This window comes from Cetorhinus maximus, unplaced genomic scaffold, assembly GCF_964194155.1.
Source record: "Cetorhinus maximus unplaced genomic scaffold, sCetMax3.hap1.1 HAP1_SCAFFOLD_2878, whole genome shotgun sequence".
Taxonomy (NCBI): Eukaryota; Metazoa; Chordata; class Chondrichthyes; order Lamniformes; family Cetorhinidae; genus Cetorhinus; species Cetorhinus maximus.
Genome location: NW_027598809.1, coordinates 34 through 24,445, shown reverse-complemented (window position 1 = coordinate 24,445; position 24,412 = coordinate 34). Strand labels below are relative to the sequence as shown.

At 59.3% G+C, this 24,412-nt stretch overlaps 1 protein-coding gene across 1 annotated transcript in view; it reads left to right on the top strand.

The window, feature by feature from the left end:
* Window positions 1-24,057, top strand: part of LOC144677681 (uncharacterized) — a gene marked incomplete at its 3' end in the record, with an annotated part of 30,796 nt that extends 6,739 nt beyond the window's left edge. Inside the window, exons 4-12 of the mRNA XM_078537715.1 lie at window positions 2,449-2,499; window positions 5,823-5,882; window positions 7,615-7,656; window positions 10,991-11,035; window positions 12,139-12,198; window positions 13,175-13,231; window positions 16,449-16,517; window positions 20,872-21,042; window positions 23,818-24,057. Of these exons, the coding sequence (XP_078393841.1) occupies window positions 2,449-2,499; window positions 5,823-5,882; window positions 7,615-7,656; window positions 10,991-11,035; window positions 12,139-12,198; window positions 13,175-13,231; window positions 16,449-16,517; window positions 20,872-21,042; window positions 23,818-24,057 (795 nt within the window). The remainder of the gene's footprint in view (window positions 1-2,448; window positions 2,500-5,822; window positions 5,883-7,614; window positions 7,657-10,990; window positions 11,036-12,138; window positions 12,199-13,174; window positions 13,232-16,448; window positions 16,518-20,871; window positions 21,043-23,817) is intronic.
* Window positions 24,058-24,412: the final 355 nt, after the last annotated feature.

The following is a 24,412-nucleotide window of genomic DNA, read 5'->3' as shown; positions in this document are numbered from 1 at the left end:
CTCTCCCCGCGTCTCTCTCTCTCCCTGTGTCTCTCTCACCGCGTCTCTCTCTCTCTCTCCCTGTGTCTCTCTCTCCGCGTCTCTCTCTCTCTCTCTCTGCGTCTCTCTCTCCGCGTCTCTCCCCCAGCGTCACTCTCCCAGCGTCTCTCTCCCCGCGTCTCTCTCCCAGCGTCTCTCAGCGTCTCTCTCCCCGCGTCTCTCTCTCCGCGTCTCTCTCTCTCCGCGTCTCTCTCTCCCCGCGTCTCTCTCTCTCTCTGCGTCTCTCTCCCCTGCGTCTCTCTCTCTCTGCGTCTCTCTCTCCCCTGCGTCTCTCTCTCTCTGCGTCTCTCTCTCCCCTGCGTCTCTCTCTCCCCGCGTCTCTCCCCCAGCGTCTCTCTCCCAGCGTCTCTCTCTCCCCTGCGTCTCTCTCTCCCCTGCGTCTCTCTCTCTCTGCGTCTCTCTCTCTGCGTCTCTCTCTCTGCGTCTCTCTCTCCCCTGCGTCTCTCTCTCCCCGCGTCTCTCCCCCAGCGTCTCTCTCCCAGCGTCTCTCTCTCCCCTGCGTGTCTCTCCCTTGCGTCTCTCTCTCTCTCCGTGTCTCTCTCTCCCCACGTCTCTCTCTCCCCTGCGTCTCTCTCTCCCCTGCGTCTCTCTCTCCCCTGCGTCTCTCTCCCAGCGTCTCTCTCCCAGCGTCACTCTCCCCGCGTCTCTCCCCCAGCGTCTCTCCCCCAGCGTCTCTCTCCCAGCGTCTCTCTCTCCCCTGTGTCTCTCTCTCCCTTGCGTCTCTCTCTCTCTCCGTGTCTCTCTCTCCCCGTGTCTCTCTGTCCCCGCGTCTCTCTCTCCCAGCGTCTCTCTCCCAGCGTCTCTCTCCCCGCGTCTCTCTCCGCGTCTCTCTCCCAGCGTCTCTCTCCTAGCATCTCTCTTCCCGCGTCTCTCTCCACGTCTCTCTCCCAGCGTCACTCTCCCCGCGTCTCTCCCCCAGCGTCTCTCTCCCCGCGTCTCTCTCCCCGCGTCTCTCTCCCCGTGTCTCTCTCTTCCCGCGTTTCTCTCCCCGCGTCTCTCTCTCTGCGTCTCTCTCCCTGCATCTCGCTCCCCCCGTCGCTCCCAATTTCACTTCCTCTCACTCTCCCCGCTCTGTCTCTCTGTTCCACCTTCCCTCGATCTCCCAGTCTCCCAATCCATCTCCCTCTCCCTGCCTCCTCTGCCGCTCCTGTCTCTCCAATCAACCTGCCCTTTCCTGCCTCTTCACACGCTCACACTCTTTCTCTCTCTTTCTATTTGCATCTCTCTCTCCCTCTCCCTCTGCCTCTCTCTCTCTCTCCCTGGCTCGCTCTCTCTCTCCCTCTCCTCCCTGGCTCACACTCACTCTCTCTCCCTGGCTTGCTCTCTCTGTCCCTGCCTTGCGCTCTCTCCTTTCCTCACTGTCTGCCTCTTTCACTCTATCTTCTCTCTCCCTCTCTCTCCCTGTCTCTGACTCCTCTCTCTCCACATCTCTCTCCCCCTCACCCTCTCTCTCTCTCTGTCTGTCTCTATCTCTGTCTGCCTGTCTCCCTCTCTCTGTCTCTCTCTCTCTGTGTCTGCCTGTCTCTCTCTCTCTGTCTCTCTCTCTCTCTGTCTGTCTATCTCTCTCTCTGTCTCTCTCTCTCTCTGTCTGTCTCTCTCTCTCTCTGTCTCTCTCTCTCTACCTGCCTGTCTCTCTGTCTGTCTGTCTCTCTCTCTCTCTCTCTGTCTGTCTGTCAGTCTCTCTCTCTGTCTGCCTGTCTCTCTCTCTGTCTCTCTCTCTCTCTGTCTGTCTCTCTCTCTCTCTCTGTCTCTCTCTCTCTATCTGCCTGTCTCTCTCTCTCTCTGTCTCTCTCTCTCTCTCTGTCTCTCTCTCTCTCTCTGTCTGTCTCTCTCCCTGTCTCTCTCTCTCTCTGTCTTTCTCTCTGTCTTTCTCTCTGTCTCTCTCTCTGTCTCTCTCTCTGTCTCTCTCTGTCTCTCTGTGTCTCTCTGTCTCTCTCTCTCTCTCTCTCTCTCTCCCTGTCTCTCTCTCTCTCTCCCTGTCTCTCTCTCTCTCTCTCTCTCTGTCTTTCTCTCTGTCTCTCTCTCTCTGTCTCTCTCTCTCTCTGTCTCTCTCTCTCTCTGTCTGCCTGTCTCTCTCTCTCTGTCTGCCTGTCTCTCTCTCTCTGTCTGTCTGTCTCTCTCCCTGTCTCTCTCTCTCTCTCTCTCTCTCTCTGTCTCTCTCTGTCTCTCTCTCTCTGTCTCTCTCTCTGTCTCTCTCTCTCTCTCTCTCTGTCTCTCTCTCTCTGTCTCTCTCTCTCTGTCTCTCTCTCTCTCTTTCTCTGTCTCTCTCTCTCTCTCTCTCTCTGTCTCTCTCTCTCTCTCTCTCTCTCTCTCTCTCTCTCTCTGTCTCTCCCCCTCTCATGGATTTGCACAGCAGCTGAATGATTGACGCCTCTCCCCGCTGTTTCTTGTCTCTCTCTCTCCGTGCAGAAAGAGATAAAGGCAGAGAGCAGCTGCAGGAACACGCTGGGGAAACCAAAGGTCAGTGTTGGCTTCTGTTGCTATCGTGGGTGTGTCTGGATCTGACTGGGGAGGCGGTGACAGCAGAGCTGAGCAGACAGCTCACTGGGAGGTGCCCGCCCCCATTATCATCCCAACTGGGGAACAGGTCCAGGCCTCTCTCCGTGACATGTGACTTTGAAGATTCCCATTGGGAACAGGTCCGTGCTCCTGTATGACGTGTGGCTCTGACTCCCCTGCAGTCTGACTGGTGTCTCTGGGTGTGTCCTGCCCTGAAACCCCGGTGCAGAGACGTTGTCCAATGTCCAGCGTTTCCCCTCTTGCAGCACACGGTCACTTTGGGGCCCTTGGGTTGGCTGCCCCATCCTGACCCATGTTTCCCACCACGGCACAATCCCTAAATCAGCAGGTCGTTGGCTCGAACCCCCTCTCCCCAAGATTCCAGCCCCCACCCTGCCCCACCAGTGCAACCCCAATACACTCCCCCCACCCCCACCTCAACGGTGCCAGTGCTGAGGGAGCGCCGCACTGTCGGAGGGTCAGCGCTGAGGGAGCGCCGCACTGTCGGAGGGTCAGCGCTGAGGGAGCGCCGCACTGTCGGAGGGTCAGCGCTGAGGGAGCGCCGCACTGTCGGAGGGTCAGCGCTGAGGGAGCGCCGCACTGTCGGAGGGTCAGTGCTGAGGGAGTGCCGCACTGTGGGAGGGTCAGTGCTGAGGGAGCGCCGCACTGTCGGAGGGTCAGTACTGAGGGAGCGCCGCACTGTCGGAGGGTCAGTGCTGAGGGAGCGCCGCACTGTCAGAGGGTCAGTACTGAGGGAGCGCCGCACTGTCAGAGGGTCAGTACTGAGGGAGCGCCGCACTGTCAGAGGGTCAGTACTGAGGGAGCGCCGCACTGTCAGAGGGTCAGTACTGAGGGAGCGCCGCACTGTCGGAGGGTCAGTGCTGAGGGAGCGCCGCACTGTCGGAGGGTCAGTACTGAGGGAGCGCCGCACTGTCAGAGGGTCAGTGCTGAGGGAGCGCCGCACTGTCGGAGGGTCAGTGCTGAGGGAGCGCCGCGCTGTCAGGGGGTCAGTGCTGAGGGAGCGCCGCACTGTCGGAGGGTCAGTGCTGAGGGAGCGCCGCACTGTCGGAGGGTCAGTGCTGAGGGAGCGCCGCACTGTCGGAGGGTCAGTGCTGAGGGAGTGCCGCACTGTCGGAGGGTCAGCGCTGAGGGAGCGCCGCGCTGTTGGAGGGTCAGTGCTGAGGGAGCGCCGCACTGTCGGAGGGTCAGTGCTGAGAGAGCGCCGCACTGTCGGTGGGTCAGTGCTGGTACCCTGGCCTTGTCTCCGCCATAATCCTGGGCCTGGCAGTGAGCTTCTTGACCTTTGGGGACTGTTGCAAGGTGGGGATGGGCTGGTGATCGGTACAGACCCGAGCAGGTTTGACATGAATGTTAAGATGGACACGACACCTCAGTCTCCCGGAATTTTGGGAAGGGTGGCTGGTGGTGGAGGAGGGGTCTCCACACACATCCCCATCCTCAATGCTGGGGGAGCCCAGTGCAAAAGATAAGGCTGAAACATTCGCAACAATCTTCAGCCAGAAGTGCCGAGTGGATGATTCATCTTGGCCTCCTCCGGAGGTCCCCAGCATCACAGATTCCAGTCTCCAGCCAATTCCATTCACTTCACGTGATATCAAGAAACAGCTGAAGGCACTGGATACTGCAAAGGCTGTGGGCCCTGACAATATTCCAGCAATAGTACTGAAGACTTGTGCTCCAGAACTTGCCGCTCCCCTAGCCAAGCTGTCCCAGTACAGCTACAACACTGGCATCTACCCGGCTATGTGGGAAATTGCCCAGATATGTCCTGTACACAAAAAGCAGGACAAATCCAACCCGGCCAATTACCGCCCCATCAGTCTACTCTCCATCATCAGTAAAGTAATGGAAGGGGTCATCGACAGTGCTATCAAGCAGCACTTGCTTAGCAATAACCTGCTTACTGACGCCCAGTTTGAGTTCTGCCAGGGCCACTCAGCTCCTGACCTCATTACAGCCTTGGTTCGAACATGGACAAAAGAGCTGAACTCCCGAGGTGAGGTGAGAGTGACTGCCCTTGACATCGAGGCAGCATTTGACCGGGTGTGGCATCAAGGAGTCCGAGCAAAACCGGAGTCAATGGGAATCAGGGGGAAAACTCTCCGCTGGTTGGAGTCATACCGAGCACAAAGGAAGATGGTTCTGGTTGTTAGGGGTCAGTCACCTCAGCTCCAGGACATCACTGCAGGAGTTCCTCAGGGTAGTGTCCTCGGTCCAACCATCTTCAGCTGCTTCATCAATGACCTTCCTTCCGTCATAAGGTCAGAAGTGGGGATGTTCGCTGATGATTGCACAATGTTCAGCACCATTCGTGACTCCTCAGATACTGAAGCAGTCCATGTCCAAATGCAGCAAGACCTGGACAATATCCAGGTTTGGGCTGACAAGTGGCAAGTAACATTCGTGCCACACAAGTGCCAGGCAATGCCCATCTCCAACAAGAGAGAATCTAACCATTGCCCCTTGATGTTCAATGGCATTACCATCACTGAATCCCCCACTATCAACATCCTGGGGGTTACCGTTGACCAGAAACTGAACTGGACCCAGCCATATAAATACTGTGGCTACAAGAGCAGATCAGAGGCTGGGAATCCTGCGGTGAGTAACTCACCTCCTGACTCCCCAAAGCCTGTCCACCATCGACAAGGCACAAGTCAGGAGTGTGATGGGATAATCTCAACTTGCCTGGATGAGTGCAGCTCCCACAACACTCAAGAAACTGGACACGGTCCAGGACAAAGCAGCCCCGCTCGATCGGCACCCCATCCCCAAACATTCACTCCCTCCACCACTGACGCACAGGGGCAGCAGTGTGTGTACCATCTACAAGATGCGCTGCAGCAACTCGCCAAGACCCCTTCGACAGCGCCGCCCAAACCCACCACCTCTACCACCTAGAAGGCCAAGGGCAGCAGACACACGGGGAACACCACCACCTGCAAGTTCCCCCTCCGAGCCACACTCACCATCCTGACTTGGGAATATATCGGCCGTTCCTTCACTGTCACTGGGTCAAAATCCTGGAACTCCCTCCCTCACAGCGCCATGGGTGTACCTACCACCACCTTCTCAAGGGGCAATTAGGGATGGGCAAGAAATGCTGGGCCCGGCCAGCGAAACCCACATCTCGTGAATGAATTTTTTAAAAATGCATGTGCATGTATGTGCGTGTGTTGTGTGTGTGTGCGTTTGCACTCAGAATCATCTACCACGCTCTCCGCGAAAGAGCCTCTTTTCATCTCCCCCTTTTCTCCCCACAGAGGAAGATCAAAACGCAGCCGATAATTAAGGCAGAGGTTGTTGCAGAGGAGAAGCCCGTGGTAAGTGTTGGCGCGATGCCGCTCGGACCCCAGAAGAGGCCGCCAATCCCGATCAGTGTGGTTCCCCTGCTCCCCGAGCAGAGAGAGTCCTGTCCACTTCCCTGGGCTCCGTACCCTGTGTCTCACTGGACAAAAGGCGGTTCTAGACGTGAGAAGGAAGCACCACATCTCTCTGGAAGGCCCTGCCCCCATTATTGTCTCAACTGGGGGACACCTTGAGCCCTGTGAGTTCCAACGAGCCCTGTGGGAAACAGGTCCGAGCCCCTGTGGGACATGTGACTTCGTCGTTGGCTAGGACAGCCCCTCCCCTGCAGTCTGACTGGTGTCTCTGGGTGTGTCCTGCCCTGAAGCCCCGATGCAGAGACGTTGTCCAATGTCCAGCGTTTCCCCTCTTGCAGCACACGGTCACTTTGGGGCCCTTGGGTTGGCTGCCCCATCCTGTCCCATGTTTCCCACAACGGCTCAATCCCTAAATCGGCAGGTTGTTGGCTCGAACCCCCTCTCCCCAAGATTCCAGCCCCCACCCTGCCCCACCAGAGCAACCCCGATACACTCCCCCCACGGTACCAGTGCTGAGCGAGCACCGCACTGTCGGAGGGTCAGTGCTGAGGGAGCGCCGCACTGTTGGAGGGTCAGTGCTGAGGGAGCGTCGCACTGTCGGAGGGTCAGTGCTGAGGGAGCGCCGCAATGTCGGAGGGTCAGTGCTGAGGGAGCGCCGCGCTGTTGGAAGGTCAGTGCTGAGGGAGCGCCGTGCTGTCGGAGGGTCAGTGCTGAGGGAGCGCCGCAATGTCGGAGGGTCAGCGCTGAGGGAGCGCCGCACTGTCGGAGGGTCAGTGTTGAAGGAGCGCCGCACTGTTGGAGGGTCAGTGCTGAGGGAGGGCCGCCCTGTCGGAGGGTCAGTGATGAGGGAGCGCCGCACTGTCGGAGGGTCAGTGCTGAGGGAGCGCCGCACTGTCGGAGGGTCAGTGCTGAGGGAGCGCTGCACTGTGGGAGGGTCAGCGCTGAGGGAGCGCCGCACTGTCGGAGGGTCAGTGCTGAGGGAGCGCCGCACTGTCGGAGGGTCAGTGCTGAGGGAGCGCCGCGCTGTCGGAGGGTCAGCGCTGAGGGAGCGCCGCACTGTCGGAGGGTCAGTGCTGAGGGAGCGCTGCACTGTGGGAGGGTCAGCGCTGAGGGAGTGCCGCACTGTCGGAGGGTCAGTGCTGAGTGAGCGCTGCACTGTCGGAGAGTCAGTGCTGAGTGAGCGCTGCACTGTCGGAGGTTCAGCGCTGAGGGAGCGCCGCGCTGTCGGAGGGTCAGTGCTGAGGGAGCGTCACACTGTCGGAGGGTCAGCGCTGAGGGAGTGCCGCACTGTCGGAGGGTCAGTACTGAGGGAGTGCCGCACTGTCGGAGGGTCAGCAGTCAGGGTTGTGGGGGGGAGGGGTTGTCCTCCCCAGTGTCTTGGAGTCAATATTTATCCCTCAGCTAACAAATGATAATTTTGGTAATTTATCACATTGGCTGTTTGTGGGATCTTGCTATGCATGTGTAGACGGCTGTATTTTCCTGCCTTATAGCAGTGTCCATGCTGAGCCAAAAAAGCACCTCCTTCAACTGTGAGGCACTTTGGGGCCTGTCCTGAGGTGGTGACAGGGGCTGGAGAAATGTTAGTCCTTTCCATTTTACTATGGAGTGTAGCAGCTGTGTGTTTTTTCTATTGTGAGAATATTAATTTTTAATTCTTTTTCCCATGTAGAAGAAGGTGAAGTCACCATTTCAAGAGTTAAAGAAAGCAATGGTGAGTACAGCAGTGCTGATAGATGTGAAATCTCGAGAGCAGGGGGATATCCAGTCACAGTGTCAAGTGTCGGTCCAGCACCGGTTCCCTCCCCTCCCTCCCCACTCACTTTGAACCCCACCACTCCGGAGATCTGTGCCTCAGAATGCATTTCCCCTGTTCCAGTACTGAGGGAGCGCCGCACTGTCGGAGGGTCAGTGCTGAGGGAGCGCCGCACTGTGGGAGGGTCAGTGCTGAGGGAGCGCCGCACTGTGGGAGGGTCATTGCTGAGGGAGCGCCGCTCTGTGGGAGGGTCAGTGCTGAGGGAGTGCCGCACTGTCGGAGGGTCAGTGCTGAGGGAGAGCCGCACTGTCGCAGGGTCAGTGCTGAGGGAGCGCCGCACTGTCGGAGGGTCAGCGCTGAGGGAGCGCCGCACTGTCGGAGGGTCAGCGCTGAGGGAGCGCCGCGCTGTCGGAGGGTCAGTGCTGAGGGAGCGCCGCACTGTCGGAGGGTCAGTGCTGAGGGAGCGCCGCACTGTGGGAGGGTCAGCGCTGAGGGAGCGCTGCACTGTCGGAGGGTCAGCGCTGAGGGAGCGCCGCACTGTCGGAGGGTCAGCGCTGAGGGAGCGCCGCACTGTCGGAGGGTCAGCGCTGAGGGAGCGCCGCACTGTGGGAGGGTCAGCGCTGAGGGAGCGCCGCACTGTCGGAGGGTCAGTGCTGAGGGAGCGCCGCACTGTCGGAGGGTCAGTGCTGAGGGAGCGCCGCACTGTCGGAGGGTCAGCGCTGAGGGAGCGCCGCACTGTCGGAGGGTCAGTGCTGAGGGAGCGCCGCACTGTCGGAGGGTCAGCGCTGAGGGAGCGCCGCACTGTCGGAGACGCTGGAACAAAGCAGTCCCTGTTCAGAAGAATGTTTTGTCTCTCCCGGCACTGTCAGGAGAGGAGGAGCTGGAGTTGGTCGTGTTGGAACAAAGTGGCCATTCAGCCCATCGTGCCTCTGCTGGCTCTTTGCAAGGGCAATCAGTTAGTCCCACACATTCCCTCCGCCCCACCCGCTGCTCTTTCCCCCCCATAGTCCTGCAAATTTTATCCCTTCAAGTATTTGTCCAACTCCCCCCCAACTTTTCGAGGGGGAATCTGCTTCCCCCGCCCTTTCGGGCAGCGCCTTCCAGATCACAACAACTCGCCACGTCCAAAATAAATAAAGCTCTCCTCCTCTCCCATTATCTTTCGTGATTGATTGAGGTATTACAGCGCAATGTTGCTGAATATTCTTGGGTGGGTAGAGATTTGTAACCCCTGTGACTGTGCTTTGAGGCCCCATGACAATCGGAATGGTTGACCATTTTTACGTTCGATCATGGGTTGTGGGCGTTTCTTGCTCATCCCTAATTGCCGTGGTTGAGAACCAGCCACACTGCTGTGGGTCTGGAATCACACGTAGGCCAGACGGGTGCGGATGGCAGGTGAGTGAACCAGATGTGGGTTTTTACCACAGTCGGCAACATCAGACTCGTCTTTGCAGAATTTTACTGAATTCAGATTTCACCGCCTGCCCTGGTGAGATTCGAAACCCCCAGTCCTCAGAGCCTGACCCTGGGTCTCGGGATTACTCGTCCAGTACAATACCACTCCGCCAACGCCGTCCCATTCATTTACCCACCTCCCCAGGAGAGGCTTGTGCTGCAGAAGGTGTGCCACTGGCTTTAAGAGTAATAGGCTTTGTTGGAACAGTACAGAGGGAGCTTTACACTGTATCTAACCCCGTGCTGTACCTGCCCTGGGAGTGTTTGATGGGGACAGTGTAGAGGGAGCTTTACTCTGTATCTAACCCCGTGCTGTACCTGTCCTGGGAGTGTTTGATGGGGACGGTGTAGAGGGAGCTTTACTCTGTATCTAACCCCGTGCTGTACCTGTCCTGGGAATGTTTGATGGGGACAGTGTAGAGGGAGCTTTACTCTGTATCTAACCCCGTGCTGTACCTGTCCTGGCAGTGTTTGATGGGGACAGTGTAGAGGGAGCTTTACTCTGTATCTAACCCCGAGCTGTACCTGTCCTGGGAGTGTTTGATGGGTACAGTGTAGAGGGAGCTTTACTCTGTATCTAACCCCATGCTGTACCTGTCCTGGGAGAGTTTGATGGGGATGCTGTAGAGAGAGCTTGACTCTGTATCTACCCCTGTGCTGTACCTGTCCTGGGAGTGTTTGAAGGGGACGGTGTAGAGGGAGCTTTACTCTGTATCTAACCCCGTGCTGTACCTGTCCTGGAAGTGTTTGATGGGGACGCTGTAGAGAGAGCTTTACTCTGTATCTAACCCCGTGCTGTACCTGTCCTGGGAGTGTTTGATGGGGACAGTGTAGAGGGAGCTTTACTCTGTATCTAACCCTGTGCTGTACCTGTCCTGGGAGTGTTTGATGGGGACGCTGTAGAGGGAGCTTTACTCTGTATCTAACCCCGTGCTGTACCTGTCCTGGGAGCGTTTGATGTGGACAGTGTAGAGAGAGCTTTACTCTGTATCTAACCCCGTGCTGTACCTGTCCTGGGAGTGTTTGATGGGGACGGTGTAGAGGGAGCTTTACTCTGTATCTAACCCCGTGCTGTACCTGTCCTGGGAGTGTTTGATGGGGACGCTGTAGAGGGAGCTTTACTCTGTATCTAACCCCGTGCTGTACCTGTCCTGGGAGTGTTTGATGGGGACAGTGTAGAGGGAGCTTTACTCTGTATTTAACCCCGTGCTGTACCTGTCCTGGGAGTGTTTGATGGGGACAGTGTAGAGGGAGCTTTACTCTGTATCTGACCCCGTGCTGTACCTGTCCTGGGAGTGTTTGATGGGGACGGTGTAGAGGGAGCTTTACTCTGTATCTAACCCCGTGCTGTACCTGTCCTGGGAGTGTTTGACGGGGACAGTGTAGAGGGAGCTTTACTCTGTATCTAACCCCGTGCTGTACCTGCCCTGGGAGTGTTTGATGGGGACGGTGTAGAGGGAGCTTTACTCTGTATCTAACCCCGTGCTGTACCTGCCCTGGGAGTGTTTGATGGGGACAGTGTAGAGGGAGCTTTACTCTGTATCTAACCCCGTGCTGTACCTGTCCTGGGAGTGTTTGATGGGGACGGTGTAGAGGGAGCTTTACTCTGTATCTAACCCCGTGCTGTACCTGTCCTGGGAGTGTTTGATGGGGACAGTGTAGAGGGAGCTTTACTCTGTATCTAACTCCGTGCTGTACTGGTCCTAATGGTTTAATTTGTACCCTGTGCGGGGGAGAAATGTTGGAATAGTTTAAACAATTGGTCGTTTTGGAGTTTGGGACAATGTCGGGCCGAGATTCTGATTTTTTTTTTCTGCACATTTTTATTCTCCAGAAGAAAGTCAAGTCCGAAAGTCAAGTTGTGGAGAAGAAGCCTCCGGTAAGGGAAGCCTTACACTCAACCGGGGATGGGGTGGGGTCCAATTTCACACTCTGGAAGGTGTTGGGCCTGAAGTTGATCCCACTTTTGCCTTGGGGCCGGGTGGAGCTGTTGGCAGTGAGTTGGGCCCATCGGCCAGGAACGGAGCCTGGAGCCTGGCAGTGAAAAGGCCCAGCCCTTTCTCCCAGGGCCCGGGGCTGTGGTCGTGGGCGGCCCCTGGCTTTGCCCAGGCCCCTTTCAGCCTGGGGCCTGGAAACGGTCACCGCATCCCAGGTGCTGAAGCCGCCTGGGCCTGGCAGTGAGCCCCTCGGCCTCTTGTCCTCCCCACCCCGGGGGCTGTCGCTAGCTGTGGGTGGGGTGGTGAGGGGGGGTTGGGGGGCTTGTGATCCGTACATCTCCGAGCAGGTTTGCCGCACGTGTCAAGAAAGGACCCATCAGCGACTGGATGCTGGATTTCACTCACCCGGGAGTTAGGGGTAGGGGGGAGAGGGGCAGGTCAATGCCAGCCATAGATTTCCCCTCACCCCACCAGAGAGTACACTTTGTGGATGTTAGGCTTTGGCTCCGGGTGTGAAGCCTCACACAGTCGAATTGCCCACACGTCACACTTGGCTGGTGTATCGATGTGGGGCGTGCATGCGTGACGTGCGTTTGTGCGTGTGCGTTTGTGTGCGTATGTGTATGATGATGCGTTTGTGTGTGTGTGTATGTGCGTGACGATGCGTGTGTGTGCGTGACGATGTGTGTGTGTTTGTGTATGTATGCGTGACGATGCGTGTGTGTATGTGCATGACGTGTGTGTGTGTGTATGTGCGTGACGATGCGTGTGTATGTGTATGTGCGTGACGATGCGTGTGTATGTGTGTGTGTGTATGTGCATGACGATGCGTGTGTGTGTGTTTGTGTGTATGTGCGTGACGATGTGTGTGTGTGTGTATGTGCGTGACGATGCGTGTGTATGTATGTGCGTGACGATACGTGTGTATGTGTGTGTGTGTATGTGCATGACGATGCGTGTGTGCGTTTGTGCGTTTGCACTCAGAAGCATCTACCACGCTCTCCGCGAAAGAGCCTCTTTCCATCTCCCCCTTTTCTCCCCACAGAGGAAGATCAAAACGCAGCCGATAATTAAGGCAGAGGTTGTTGCAGAGGAGAAGCCCGTGGTAAGTGTTGGCGCAACGCCACTCAGACCCCAGAAGAGGCCGCCAATCCCAGTCAGCGCGGTTCCCCTGCTCCCCGAGCAGAGAGAGTCCTGTCCACTTCCCTGTGCTCCGTACCCTGTGTCTCACTGGACAAAAGGCGGTTCTAGACGTGAGAGATTTCCTCCCCTAAAAGGGAGGTCAGTGAACCAGGTGGGTTTTTTTTACCACAATCGATGAGAGTTTCACGGTCCCCCAGTGTGGGGCCTGGCCTCACAACTACAACTACAATCTCGCCACTCACCCATCCCTGACTTGGAAACATATCGGCCGTTCCTTCACTGTCGCTGGGTCAGAATGCTGGAACTCCCTCCCTGGATGCGGCGGTGGAGAGGAAGGGCGGGGAGAGACCTAGAACTGGAGTTGAGACGTTCAGTGTAAGACGGTCACTAATAAATCCAGTCCGGCCGGCAAGGAGTGGGGAGCAATTTAGGAGAAACGTCTTCTCCCCCCCCCACCCCCACAAGAGAAGGGGAGCGGAATGTGGAACTCGCTCCCACTGGGAGTGGTCCGGGCGCACAGCGTCGATGTGGTTAAGCGGTGGGGTGGGAGAGAAGCTAGAGGAGTACGTGAGGGAGAAGGGGATAGAAAGGCAACGCTGACAGGCCGAGATGGTGTGACCCTCAAGACCGTGAGACATTAGGAGCAGAAAATAGGCCATTCGGCCCATCGAGTCTGCTCCGCCATTCAACCGTGGCTGATAAGTTTCTCGACCCCGTCCTCCCCGTAACCTTTGATCCCCTTACCCATCAAGAGCCTCTCTTATCTCGGTCTTAAGCGCACCCAATGTGGGAGGAGACTTGTCCGCAATAACAGCACAGCGTGGCTGGCCGAATGGCCTGTTTCTGCACTGCACATCCTAATGTATCGAGGGAAGCTAAAGGATGTATATATATATTTTGTTTTTTCCCGTCTTGTTCCCCCCCCCACCCCCCAACAGCAGAAGCCCTGCACTCCAGTCGAGGAAGAGGAAATACAGGAACCTCCAATCCAGCTGGTACGTGGGGGCGCGGGACAGTTCTGGCTGTTTTCTCTGCCCCCTGTCGGTATTTGCTCGGGAGGCACAGAGGGTCACGGGGGGGAAGCTGTGAGGGATGTTTGCTGTGCCTCTTCCCTCCCCACCCCGCCCACTCCCCATCCACCAACCCCCACTCCACCCACTTTACCCGCAGCAAAAGAGTACCACCGCCCGTCTCTGTGACAGGAACGTGGCGGACGAGCGCAGTCCGGCGTGGGAAACGCCGCAGTGTCCGGGCTGCCAGCATTACCACGGAGGTGGGCCCACTCCCCCACCCCGCTCCCTCCCTCACCGGGGGTCCGGCCCACACTCGGTTGGGAAATTGTGCACCTCCCCACCGCCTTTCCTAGAATTATGCAGCACAGGCAGAGGCCGTTCGCCCCATCGTGCCTCTGCTGGCCCCTTTGATCCAATTCGTCCCAAGAGTTCTCCCCCTGCTCTTTTCCCACCCACCCCCCATAATCACTGCAAATTCTCCCCCTTCCAGTATTTATCCAATTCCCCCCCCTTTCTCGAGGGTGAATCTGCTTCTCCCGCCCTTTCGGGCAGCGCCTTCCAGATCACAACAACTCGCCACGTCCAAAATAAATAAAATTCCCCTCATCTCCCCTTCCCCCCTCCCTCCCTCCCGCCGATTCTCTTCAATCCGTGTCTCCCCCCCCTCCTCCCCCTCTGGTTACCGACCCTCCCGCCACTGGAAACAGTTTCTCCTCATTCACTCGATCGAGACCCCCCCCTCGTGATTTCGGACCCCCCTCGATTTGACCTCCCCCCTTCACCTTCTCCTCCGCTCCGAGGGGAACAATCCCAGCCATTCTCCGCGCCACCGAGGTCTCAGCACCCCCCCCTCCGAGGCCCTCGGTCACTTCGTGGACTGTGGAGAGGGAGGGGGGTGGTGGGCGGCCGGAGCGGGTTGTCGGGTGGGGGTGGGGGTGGGGGTGGGGGGGGATGTGGGGGGGTGGGACTACTTCTTGGAAAAGCTAAGTACCACGTGTCGGAAGTGGTTGGGTGGGTGAGCGGGGTTTGGGCGCCTGTACCCTGTGGGCGGGCGCCAATGCGGGGCGGTGGGAGGGCGAGGTCAGCGAGCAGGTCAGACTGGGGTGGCCCCCCCCTGCATGTTGTAAACTCGTGGAACGCTTTGCCCGCCTCTGTGCCAGGTCGCTGTGTGGTCCGTGATCGTGGCTGTCCATTGTCTGGTCTGGCGCTGGGTCGGGGTCTCTGTCCAGAGTTCCCTCCGTTTCCCCCTCACAGCCTCCACACCCCCCCCTCACGACGCTGGGCTGGGCCGGGCCGCCTCGCTCGAGGAACCCTCCGCCCCTCACGACCTCCCCCCACCCCCCAGTCCAACCTCGGGCCACGACCTCCCTCCCCCCACCCTCTCCCCATCCAGTCCAGCCCTCGCACCCTCCCAACGTTGCACTTTCCCCCCTATCCCGTCGACCTCGATGTCGCCGAAGGCCATTCGGCCCCTCTGCTCCGTGCCGGTGTTTCCTGCCCCCCACCCCACACCCAGCCTCGTCCCACCCCCCCCCCACTCCATCTCCCCCCCCTCTATCCCCCATATCCTTCTATTCCTTTCCCCCCCCTCCCTCGTGTGTTTATCCAGCTCCTTAAACACATCGACACGATTCACCTCCACCCCCTCCCTGTGGGATCGAGTTCCACATTCTCCCCGCTCTCCGGGTAAAGACCTTTCTCCTGAATTCCCTCCCCCCGCCCCGATCGGATTTATTAGTGACTGTCTTATATTGATGACCCCACCGCCCCTAGTTCTGGTCTCTTCCCCTCCCTCCCCCGCGGCCAAAAGTGGGAACGTGGTCTCGATGTCGACCCTGTCGAAATCCCCTTCATCTTCACGTAGGCCTGTATTAGGCTAGGCCTCGGCCTTCTCTTTTCCAGAGCAATGTCCCTCTGCCAGGGACTCTCAGCCCCATTCGTATGACCGGGGGGTGAGGGGTGGGGGGAGGGGGTGAAAATGATCCCCCACTTAATCTCCCTGCTCTACCCGCTTGTCTCTGCTCTTTGCCATGTTCAGTCGGCCTGCCCCAGACATCATTGGTGCCGCCCCCACGCACGACAACAATGCCCCCCTCCTCCCTTCCCCCCCCGAGCTCCCCTTGGGCTGGCTGGGGCGCGGTGGGTAGGTGCTCAGTCCATCCTTTGGGAATGGCCTTTGGTCCCAAGCCTGGAGGTGGGATTCTGCCATCCTCCCTGGGACTGTGAGGAGAGCTACCTCCGGGGGAGTTGGGCCCGGGGGCCCCTGGTCGCTCCATGTGAGGCAGCGCTGCCCTGACTATCCCCTGTCACATCCTTCTGCAACCTTACAGCCCTAAGATCATAACCAATCAGGAGCAGGAGGAGACCTCTCGAGCCCACTACCCCCCCAACCCCTGGCCTCAGCCCCACTTTCCTGCCCCGTTCTCCCCCCCCCCGCCATAACCCTCGACCCCCCTCGTCGATCAGGAATCTGTCTCACTCGGCCTTGAATATATTCAGTGACCCGGCCTCCGCTGCTCTCTTGAGGTGGGGGGGGAGAGAATTCCACAGACTGACCCCCCTCTGAGAGAAGAAATTCCTCCTCATCTCCGTCTTCAATGGGAGACCCCTCATTCTGAAACTGTGCCCCCCCTCCTCCCCTCGTTCTAGATTCCCCCCCACGAGGTTGGGGGGGGTGGTAAACATCCTCTCAGCATCCACCCTGTCAAACCCCCTCCCCTCCGAATCTGATATGTTTCAATAAGATCACCTCTCATTCTTCTAAACTCCAATGGGTAGAGGCCCAACCTGCGCAACCTTTCCTCATCAGACAAACCCCCTTCTTCCCAGGAATCAGCCGAGTGAACCTTCTCTGAACGGCTTCCAATGCGAGTCTGTCCCTCCTGAAGTGAGGGGACCAGAACTGTCCACAGTGCCCCAGGAGCGTCCTCACCAACGCCCTATCCAGTTGTGCCCCCCCTTCAGTGAATGTGATGACCTTGAGTATGTAGGTTTTGGTCAATCAGTTGGGTAAACCAGGTGCCCCAAGCCTGGGCAACATGTGTCCTGTGGTAAAAATTGTGTTCAAGTGTCCATGGTCCTCTTACGTTGGCCATCCTTATCTTGCGTTCTAACTGGCTGGGACTACATGTTACCCATTTGCTGTTATGTTGTAACCCATGTGACTCTCTCTTTCTCTCTCTCTCTCTCTCTCTTTCAGTTCACACCAGTGCCAATATTTGTGTCCGAAGATTTTGTTCATTATTATAATGTTAATTCTGAGTTTCTCGTGAGTTGAATTTTCTCCCGACCCCCCCCCCGACCCCAACCTCCCAGTTTTTGGTTTGTTCCCATCCCCCAGCCCCTCACTGTCTCTTTCTTCCTGTCGCATTCCTCATCTTGCATGCCAAGGCCGCTCGGTCTCGCGGTTCTGTTAGCTTCATCGTTTGTGTGTCTGTGCGTTCGACGACTTGAGTCAAATCTAGATTCATGCACGCCACACCCAAGGGTAGAGCTGTGACAGACCCAAACCCCTTCCCGTTCACTCCCGCTGTCCACAATCCCAATGGACCCAAACCCCTTCCCGTTCACTCCCGCTGTCCACAATCCCAATGGACCCAAACCCCTTCCCGTTCACTCCCACTGTACAGAATCCCAATGGTCCCAAACCCCTTCCCGTTCACTCCCACTGTTCACAATCCCAATGGACCCAAACCCCTTCCCGTTCACTCCCACTGTACAGAATCCCAATGGTCCCAAACCCCTTCCCGTTCACTCCCACTGTCCACAATCCCAATGGACCCAAACGCCTTCCCGTTCACTCCCGCTGTACACAATCCCAATGGACCCAAACCCCTTCCCGTTCACTCCCACTGTCCACAATCCCAATGGACCCAAACGCCTTCCCGTTCACTCCCGCTGTACACAATCCCAATGGACCCAAACCCCTTCCCGTTCACTCCCACTGTACACAATCCCAATGGACCCAAACCCCTTCCCGTTCACTCCCACCATACACAATCCCAATGGACCCAAACCCCATCCCGTTCACTCCCACTGTCCACAATCCCAATGGACCCAAACCCCTTCCTGTTCACTCCCACTGTGCACAATCCCAATGGGCCCAAACCCCTTCCCGTTCACTCCCACTGTACACAATCCCAATGGACCCAAACCCCTTCCCGTTTACTCCCACTGTACACAATCCCAATGGACCCAAACCCCTTCCCGTTCACTCCCACTGTGCACAATCCCAATGGACCCAAACCCCTTCCCGTTCACTCCCACTGTACACAATCCCAATGGACCCAAACCCCTTCCGGGGCACGCGGGTGGAGGGGGAGGGGCGTGTCCAGCAGCTCAACGTGCAGCCGGCTGCAGTTGAAATTCAGTTGTGATTCTCAGAAACCAAACGCTAAAGTGAAAATGTAGCAACCCTGATTCAGACATTATACACAACGGGAGTGAACAGGAAGGGGTTTGGGTCCATTGGGATTGTGTACAATGGGAGTGAACGGGAAGGGGTTTGGGTCCATTGGGATTGTGGACAGTGGGAGTGAACGGGAAGGGGTTTGGGTCCATTGGGATTGTAGATGTTGGGAGTGAACGGGAAGGGGTTTGGGTCCATTGGGATTGTGGACAGTGGGAGTGAACGGGAAGGGGTTTGGGTCCATTGGGATTGTGTACAGTGGGAGTGAACGGGAAGGGGTTTGGGTCCATTGGGATTGTGGACAGTGGGAGTGAACGGGAAGGGGTTTGGGTCCATTGGGATTGTGGACAGTGGGAGTGAACGGGAAGGGGTTTGGGTCCATTGGGATTGTGGATAGTGGGAGTGAACGGGAAGGGGTTTGGGTCCATTGGGATTGTGGACAGTGGGAGTGAACGGGAAGGGGTTTGGGTCCATTGGGATTGTGGATAGTGGGAGTGAACGGGAAGGGGTTTGGGTCCATTGGGATTGTGGACAGTGGGAGTGAACGGGAAGGGGTTTGGGTCCGTTGGGATTGTAGACAGTGGGAGTGAACAGGAATGGGTTTGGGTCCATCACATGATCTCTAGCAGACCTGACCCCCGCCCCATCCTCTCCACTCCCGACCCATCGCTCTGGTCGATTTGGCGCAAGTGGACAGCCTCCTGGACACCTGATTGGCTGATCCCCAACCCAGCGGTCAACCGATCGTATCTCCCACTCCTCTGCCCCTCACCCCAATCCCCATTAAGTTGGATGAATTCCTATAAAAGCACCATTCTTCAGCGGGATGACAGGGTTCCCACTGGCAGGTCGCCCGTACCCTGTGCCCCGGAGACCATCATTTGGCCGGGTGCCGGGTCCCAGCGCCAGGCTGGTGGGGGTGCCCCCCTGGCTGTGTCTCGGCCGACATGGTGGCTTTCCTGGGCCCTGCCTGCAGCAGCTCAGATCCTGAGGAGTGGGTGACCCGCCCGGCTGAGCCTGGCCCTCTCCACACCCCCCGCCACAGAGCTGGGTCAGCAGGAGGCGCTGTCTGCCCCCTTTCACTGAGGAGCGTGGGGTGGACCTGCAGCCCAATCCTCTGGGATCCCCGGGCCTGTTTCCCCATCGGATGAGTAAACGAATCCGTGGGGAGCCACAGCTTTCAAACAGAGTCAGTTAGTCAGCTCCAGGAGGAGAATGTGCCTGCTCACTGAGACACCAACCCCGGCCGGCCCCAGATCGAACTCTCGAACTCTCCCCTCTTCCTTTCCCTCTCCCTCCCTCTTTCTCTCTCTCTCTCTTTCTCTCCCCTCTTCCTTTCCCTCTCCCTCCCTCTTTCTCTCTCTCTCTCCCTCCCACCTTCCTTTCCCTCTCTCTCCCTCTTGCTCTCTCTCCCTCTTTCCCTCTCTCCCCTCTTCCCTCTTCCCTTTCCCTCTCCCTCCCTCTTGCTTTCTCTCTCTCTTCCTTTCTCTTTTTCTTTCTCTCTCTCACACCTCCACCTCTCACTTTCTCACTCACTCATTCGCTCTCTCATACCTCCCTCCCTCCCGCTTTCACTCTCCTTCATACCGGTCTCTCTCACTCTCTCCCTCTCCATCCCACTCTGGCTCTGCCGCGCGCCCCCACTCACAGCTCCCCCCACCACGCGCACTCACCTGCTCTCTCCCGCGCCCTCGCTCTCTCTCTCTCCCCGCGTCCTCGCTCTCTCTCCCCCACACCCTCACCCGCTCTCTCTCTCGCCTCGCTCGCTCGCTCTCTCCCCCGCGCCCTCACCTGCTCCCTCCCCCGCTTGCTTCCCCCACCGCACCCCCACTTCTGTGCACTCCATTCCACACGTCCCCCACTGCGCGCCCTCGCTCTCTCTCTCCCCCACACCCTCACCCGCTCTCTCTCCCCGCGTCCTCGCTCTCTCTCTCCCCAAGACCCTCACCCGCTCTCTCTCCCCTCGCTCGCTCGCTCTCTCCCCCCACACCCTCACACGCTCTCTCTCCCCGCCTCCTCGCTCGCTCTCTCCCCCACACCCTCACCCGCTTGCTCTCTCCCCGCGCCCTCACTCGCTCTCTCCCCCACACCCTCACCCGCTTGCTCTCTCCCCGCGCCCTCACTCGCTCTCTCTCCCCCACACCCTCATCCGCTCTCTCTCTCTCCCCCACACCCTCACACGCTCTCTCTCCCCGCCTCCTCGCTCGCTCTCTCCCCCACACCCTCACCCGCTTGCTCTCTCCCCGCGCCCTCACTCGCTCTCTCTCCCCCACACCCTCATCCGCTCTCTCTCTCTCCCCCACACCCTCACACGCTCTCTCTCTCTCCCCCGCGCCCTCGCCTGCTCTCTCTCTCTCCCCGCGTCCTCGCTCTCTCTCTCTCCCCCACACCCTCACCCGCTCGCTCTCTCCCGCGCCCTCACTCGCTCTCTCTCCCCCACACCCTCATCCGCTCTCTGTCTCCCCCGCGCCCTCGCCCGCTCTCTCTCCCTCCCCTCACCCGCTCTCTCTCTTTCTCCCCTCACCCGGTCTCTCTCCCTCCCCCTCACCCGCTCTCTCTCCCTCCCCTCACCCGCTCTCTCTCCCTCCCCTCGCCCGCTCTATCTCTTCCCCCCCCGCGCCCTCACCCGCTCTCTCTCTTTCTCCCCTCACCCGCGCTCTCTCTCCCGCACTCTCTCACCCGCTCTCTCTCCCCCATGCCCTCACCTGCTCTCTTCCCTCTTCCACACCCTCGCTTTCAACCTTTCCTTTGTTTGACCTTTCCCTTCTCTCCATGTGACTCCATTCCCCAGCCCCCTTTTCCCGACTCCGCCCCCCTCCTCTCTCTCTTGACCCTGCTCCCCGCCCGCCCTCGATCTCCCTTCACTCTCCGACTTGGCTCCCTCGCCTCCCCTGTGCTCTCCCACCCCGCCATCGCCCTGGCCTTGTCACCCATCCCTCCCACCATCGCTCTCGGTTCCCTTTTCCCACTCTCCCCCCCCTCACACCCCTCCCCCACTCACTGTCCTGCTCAACCAGGTGAGGCGGCCTCTCCTACCCCTCGCCCTATTAGCTTGTCTGTGCCTGGGCTGCTTGCATGAGCTTTGCGTGTCCTCCCCACCCCCCGTGACCTTGAGTTGACCTACGAAGCGTGGGTGGGTGGGGGGCTGGCGGGCGGTGGGGTTGGTGCTGAGTCCCCTGACTGACCCCTTTGCCCTTGGTCCCCCCCCCGACAGCTGAAGAGCAGCCGGACCAGACGGAATAACCGCAGCTGTGGGGAGTGCGAGGCCTGCCTGAGGCCCATGGACTGCGGGGCCTGCGACTTCTGCAAGGACAAGGCCAAGTTCGGGGGCTGCAACACACTCAGGCAGAAGTGCCGCTGGAAACAGTGCTTACAGTTTGCATCCGTGAGCCTCTTACCTGACATCTCTCTCCTCCCTCGCCCCCTCCCCCCTCTCCCTCTCCCTCTCCCCCTCTCTCTCTCCTCTTCCCCTCCCCCCCTCCCCCTCTCCCTCTCCCCCTCTCTCTCTCCTCTTCCCCTCCCCCCCTCCCCCTCTCCCTCTCCCCCTCTCTCTCTCCTCTCCCCCTCCCCCTCTCCCACTCTCCCCTCTCCCTCCCCCCTCTCCCTCTCCCCTCTCTCTCTCCCCCTCCCCCCCTCCCGCTCTCCCTCTCTCCCTCTCCCTCCCCCTCTCCCTCCCCTCTCCCTCTCTCTCCCCCTACCCCCTCCCCCCCTCTCCTCCCTCTCGCTCTCCCTCTCTCCCTCTCCCCCTCTCCCTCTCTCTCCCCCTCTCTCCCCCCCTCTCCCTCTCCCTCTCTCCCTCTCCCCCTCTCCCACTCTCCCCTCTCCCTCCCCCTCTCCCTCTCCCCCTCCCCCTCTCTCTCTCCCCCTCCCTCTCTCCCTCTCCCCCTCTCCCTCTCTCCCTCCCCCCTCCCCCTCTCCCCCTCCCTCTCCCTCCCCCTCTCCCTCTCCGTCTCCCCCTCTCCCTCCCCCTCCCCCTCTCTCTCCCTCTCCCCCTCTCCCCCTCCCCCTCTTCCTCCCCCTCTTCCTCCCCCTCTTCCTCCCCCTCTCCCTCCCCCTCCCCCTCTCCCTCTCCCTCTCCCTCTTGCTGCGCTGAGACCGCTCGTCCCGCTAATGTCGTTCAGCCCCCATCTCGCCTGTGCTAGCTCAGCTCGCTACCCAGTTAATCCCCCACTTACCCCCCACCAACCAGTTCCTGCCTTTCCTCCATCTCCCAATTCCACCCCCACCCTCCGCACCACCCTTTCCGAGCGGGAATCTGTTTCTGCGCCTTCCAGATCAGCACAACTCGCCGCGTCCAACCAATAATAAAACTCTCCTCGTTTCCCCACTCATCCCAGCCCCCACCCCCGGTTCCTTTGCCTATTCTCTTCGCTCCCGTGACCCCCCCCCCCCCCTCTCTGGTTACCGACCCCCCTCCGCCACGTGGAACAGCTCCTCATTGACCTGATCAAAACCCCCCCCCTCGTGATTTTGAACGCTCTCGATTAAATCTCGTTCCGTTCCCGGGAAGCCAGGCGGCGAAGGATACAACTGGAGCCAATCTTTACACACTTACAAGCTTTTGTTTTACGGGGGGTGCGCACGACAAGCGCGCGCCTCCTAACGCCTCCACCACAGTTGGCGTGTCCCTATTCGTCGGGGCACCGGAGAATCCCCACTCGATACCCCACCACCCGCATGCAATTGTTATACAATCAACAGGGTCTCCTCTGCTCCGAGTAGAACAATCCCAGCTTCTCTCGTCTGTCCACACAACTGAAGGTCCACGGCTGACCGGGAGCCGATGGACAGAATGGCCTCCTTCAGTGCCATTATGACCATCCCAGGTGAAATTCTGGGTCGCTCTCCCCTCAACGCTACCTGTTCTGTAAGGAAAGACAGACTCACTCTTCCACCGCATCTCCGTTACATCCGGATGTCCCCGTGGTGCGTTACCACCGATTAGGTCCTTTTGAAGTCTAGTCATTGTTGCAGGAAAGGTGGCAGCCAATTTTTAGCACAGCAAGATCCCACAAGCAGCGATACGGTATTGAGCCAGGTCCGGGAGAACTCCACCCCGCCAACCACACCGCCCCCTCCCTCCCACAACTCCGCCTTGGGATAGTTTGCATCCACCCTGAAAGAGAAGACAGGACCCCCAGGATTAATGTCTCATCCCAAAAGACAGCACCTCCGACAGTGCGGCGCTCCCTCAGCACCGTCCCTCCGACAGTGCGGCGCTCCCTCAGCGCCGACCCTCCGACAGTGCGGCGCTCCCTCAGCACTGACCCTCCGACAGTGCGGCGCTCCCTCAGCACTGACCCTCCGACAGTGCGGCGCTCCCTCAGCGCCGACCCTCCGACAGCGCGGCGCTCCCTCAGCTCCGACAGTGCGGCGCTCCCTCAGCGCTGACCCTCCGACAGTGCGGCACTCCCTCAGCACTGACCCTCCGACAGTGCGGCACTCCCTCAGCACTGACCCTCGGACAGTGCGGCGCTCCCTCAGCACTGACCCTCGGACAGTGCGGTGCTCCCTCAGCACTGACCCTCCGACAGTGCGGTGCTCCCTCAGCACTGACCCTCCGACAGTGCGGCGCTCCCTCAGCACTGACCCTCCGACAGTGCGGTGCTCCCTCAGCACTGACCCTCCGACAGTGCGGCGCTCCCTCAGCACTGACCCTCCGACAGTGCGGCGCTCCCTCAGCACTGACCCTCCGACAGTGCGGCATTCCCTCAGCGCCGACCCTCCGACAGCGCGGCGCCCCCTCAGCACTGACCCTCCGACAGTGCGGCGCTCCCTCAGCGCCGACCCTCCGACAGTGCGGCGCTCCCTCAGTATTGACCGCGTGGATTATAAGGATGGAGCCTGTGGAGTGGAACTGGATCGTTCTGAGAGTTCAGTGCAGACGACTCTTTAACTGCCCTGTGAAATGGCCCCGGGAAGCCATCAGTGCTGGACTTGGCGGGGGGGGGGTGGGGGTGGGTGCAGTAAGTTCTAGGCCTTGCCAGCGACGCCCGCAATCCCCAGGTCGGGTTAGGCCAACCGATTCCAGCCTCTCTCCACCGCCGCTAATCCCGTGGGACCCGCGTAGCAGCTGGGGGGTGGGGGGGGCGTGGAAACGGGGTCTACGCGTTATCTATCTGTTTCATAGTCTTGCTCGCTCTTGTATATTTCTGTGCAGAAGCGGCTACTCCCTCGGGAACTGCTGGGGGGACAGAGCCCATGGCCAGATTGGAAGGAGCAAGGTTACAGGAGCGGGCGTCGGCACTGGAAGGAGAACATCTTTGCCAGCCGCAAGGTGGCGCGGGTCATTCAGGTGGCGAGGAAGAGGAAGATTTGGCAGGCGTCCGCCCAGGCACCCGAGGTGGAGACCGTGGGGGAGGAGCCCTCGGAGTCCGCCGATTGGGCAGACCCTACCCGGGTGTGTACCGCACGTCACAGGAGGCTACCGAGGCGCAGACGAGGGGAGGTGGGGCGGCGAGGTGGTGTTTTGGTGGGTGGGTGGGGTTTGGGGGGGAGGCGGAGCTAGGCCGAGCCCATCCCGTGTTGCCACACCCCCCCCTCCCCCCACCCCGCCCCCCCTTTTAGATGGCAGCGGTGAGCTGCCCCTGCCCTTGGGGCGGCCCGCAGGGCGGTGAGGGTTGAGGGGCAGTTCCGGGATTTTGACCCAGCCCCGACGGAGGGACGAGCGGCGTATTCCCGGGTCGGGGTAGGGGGGGTGGTGCTGGGCTTGGAGTGTAACCTCCGGGCGGCGGTGGTCACATGCCTCCGCTGTC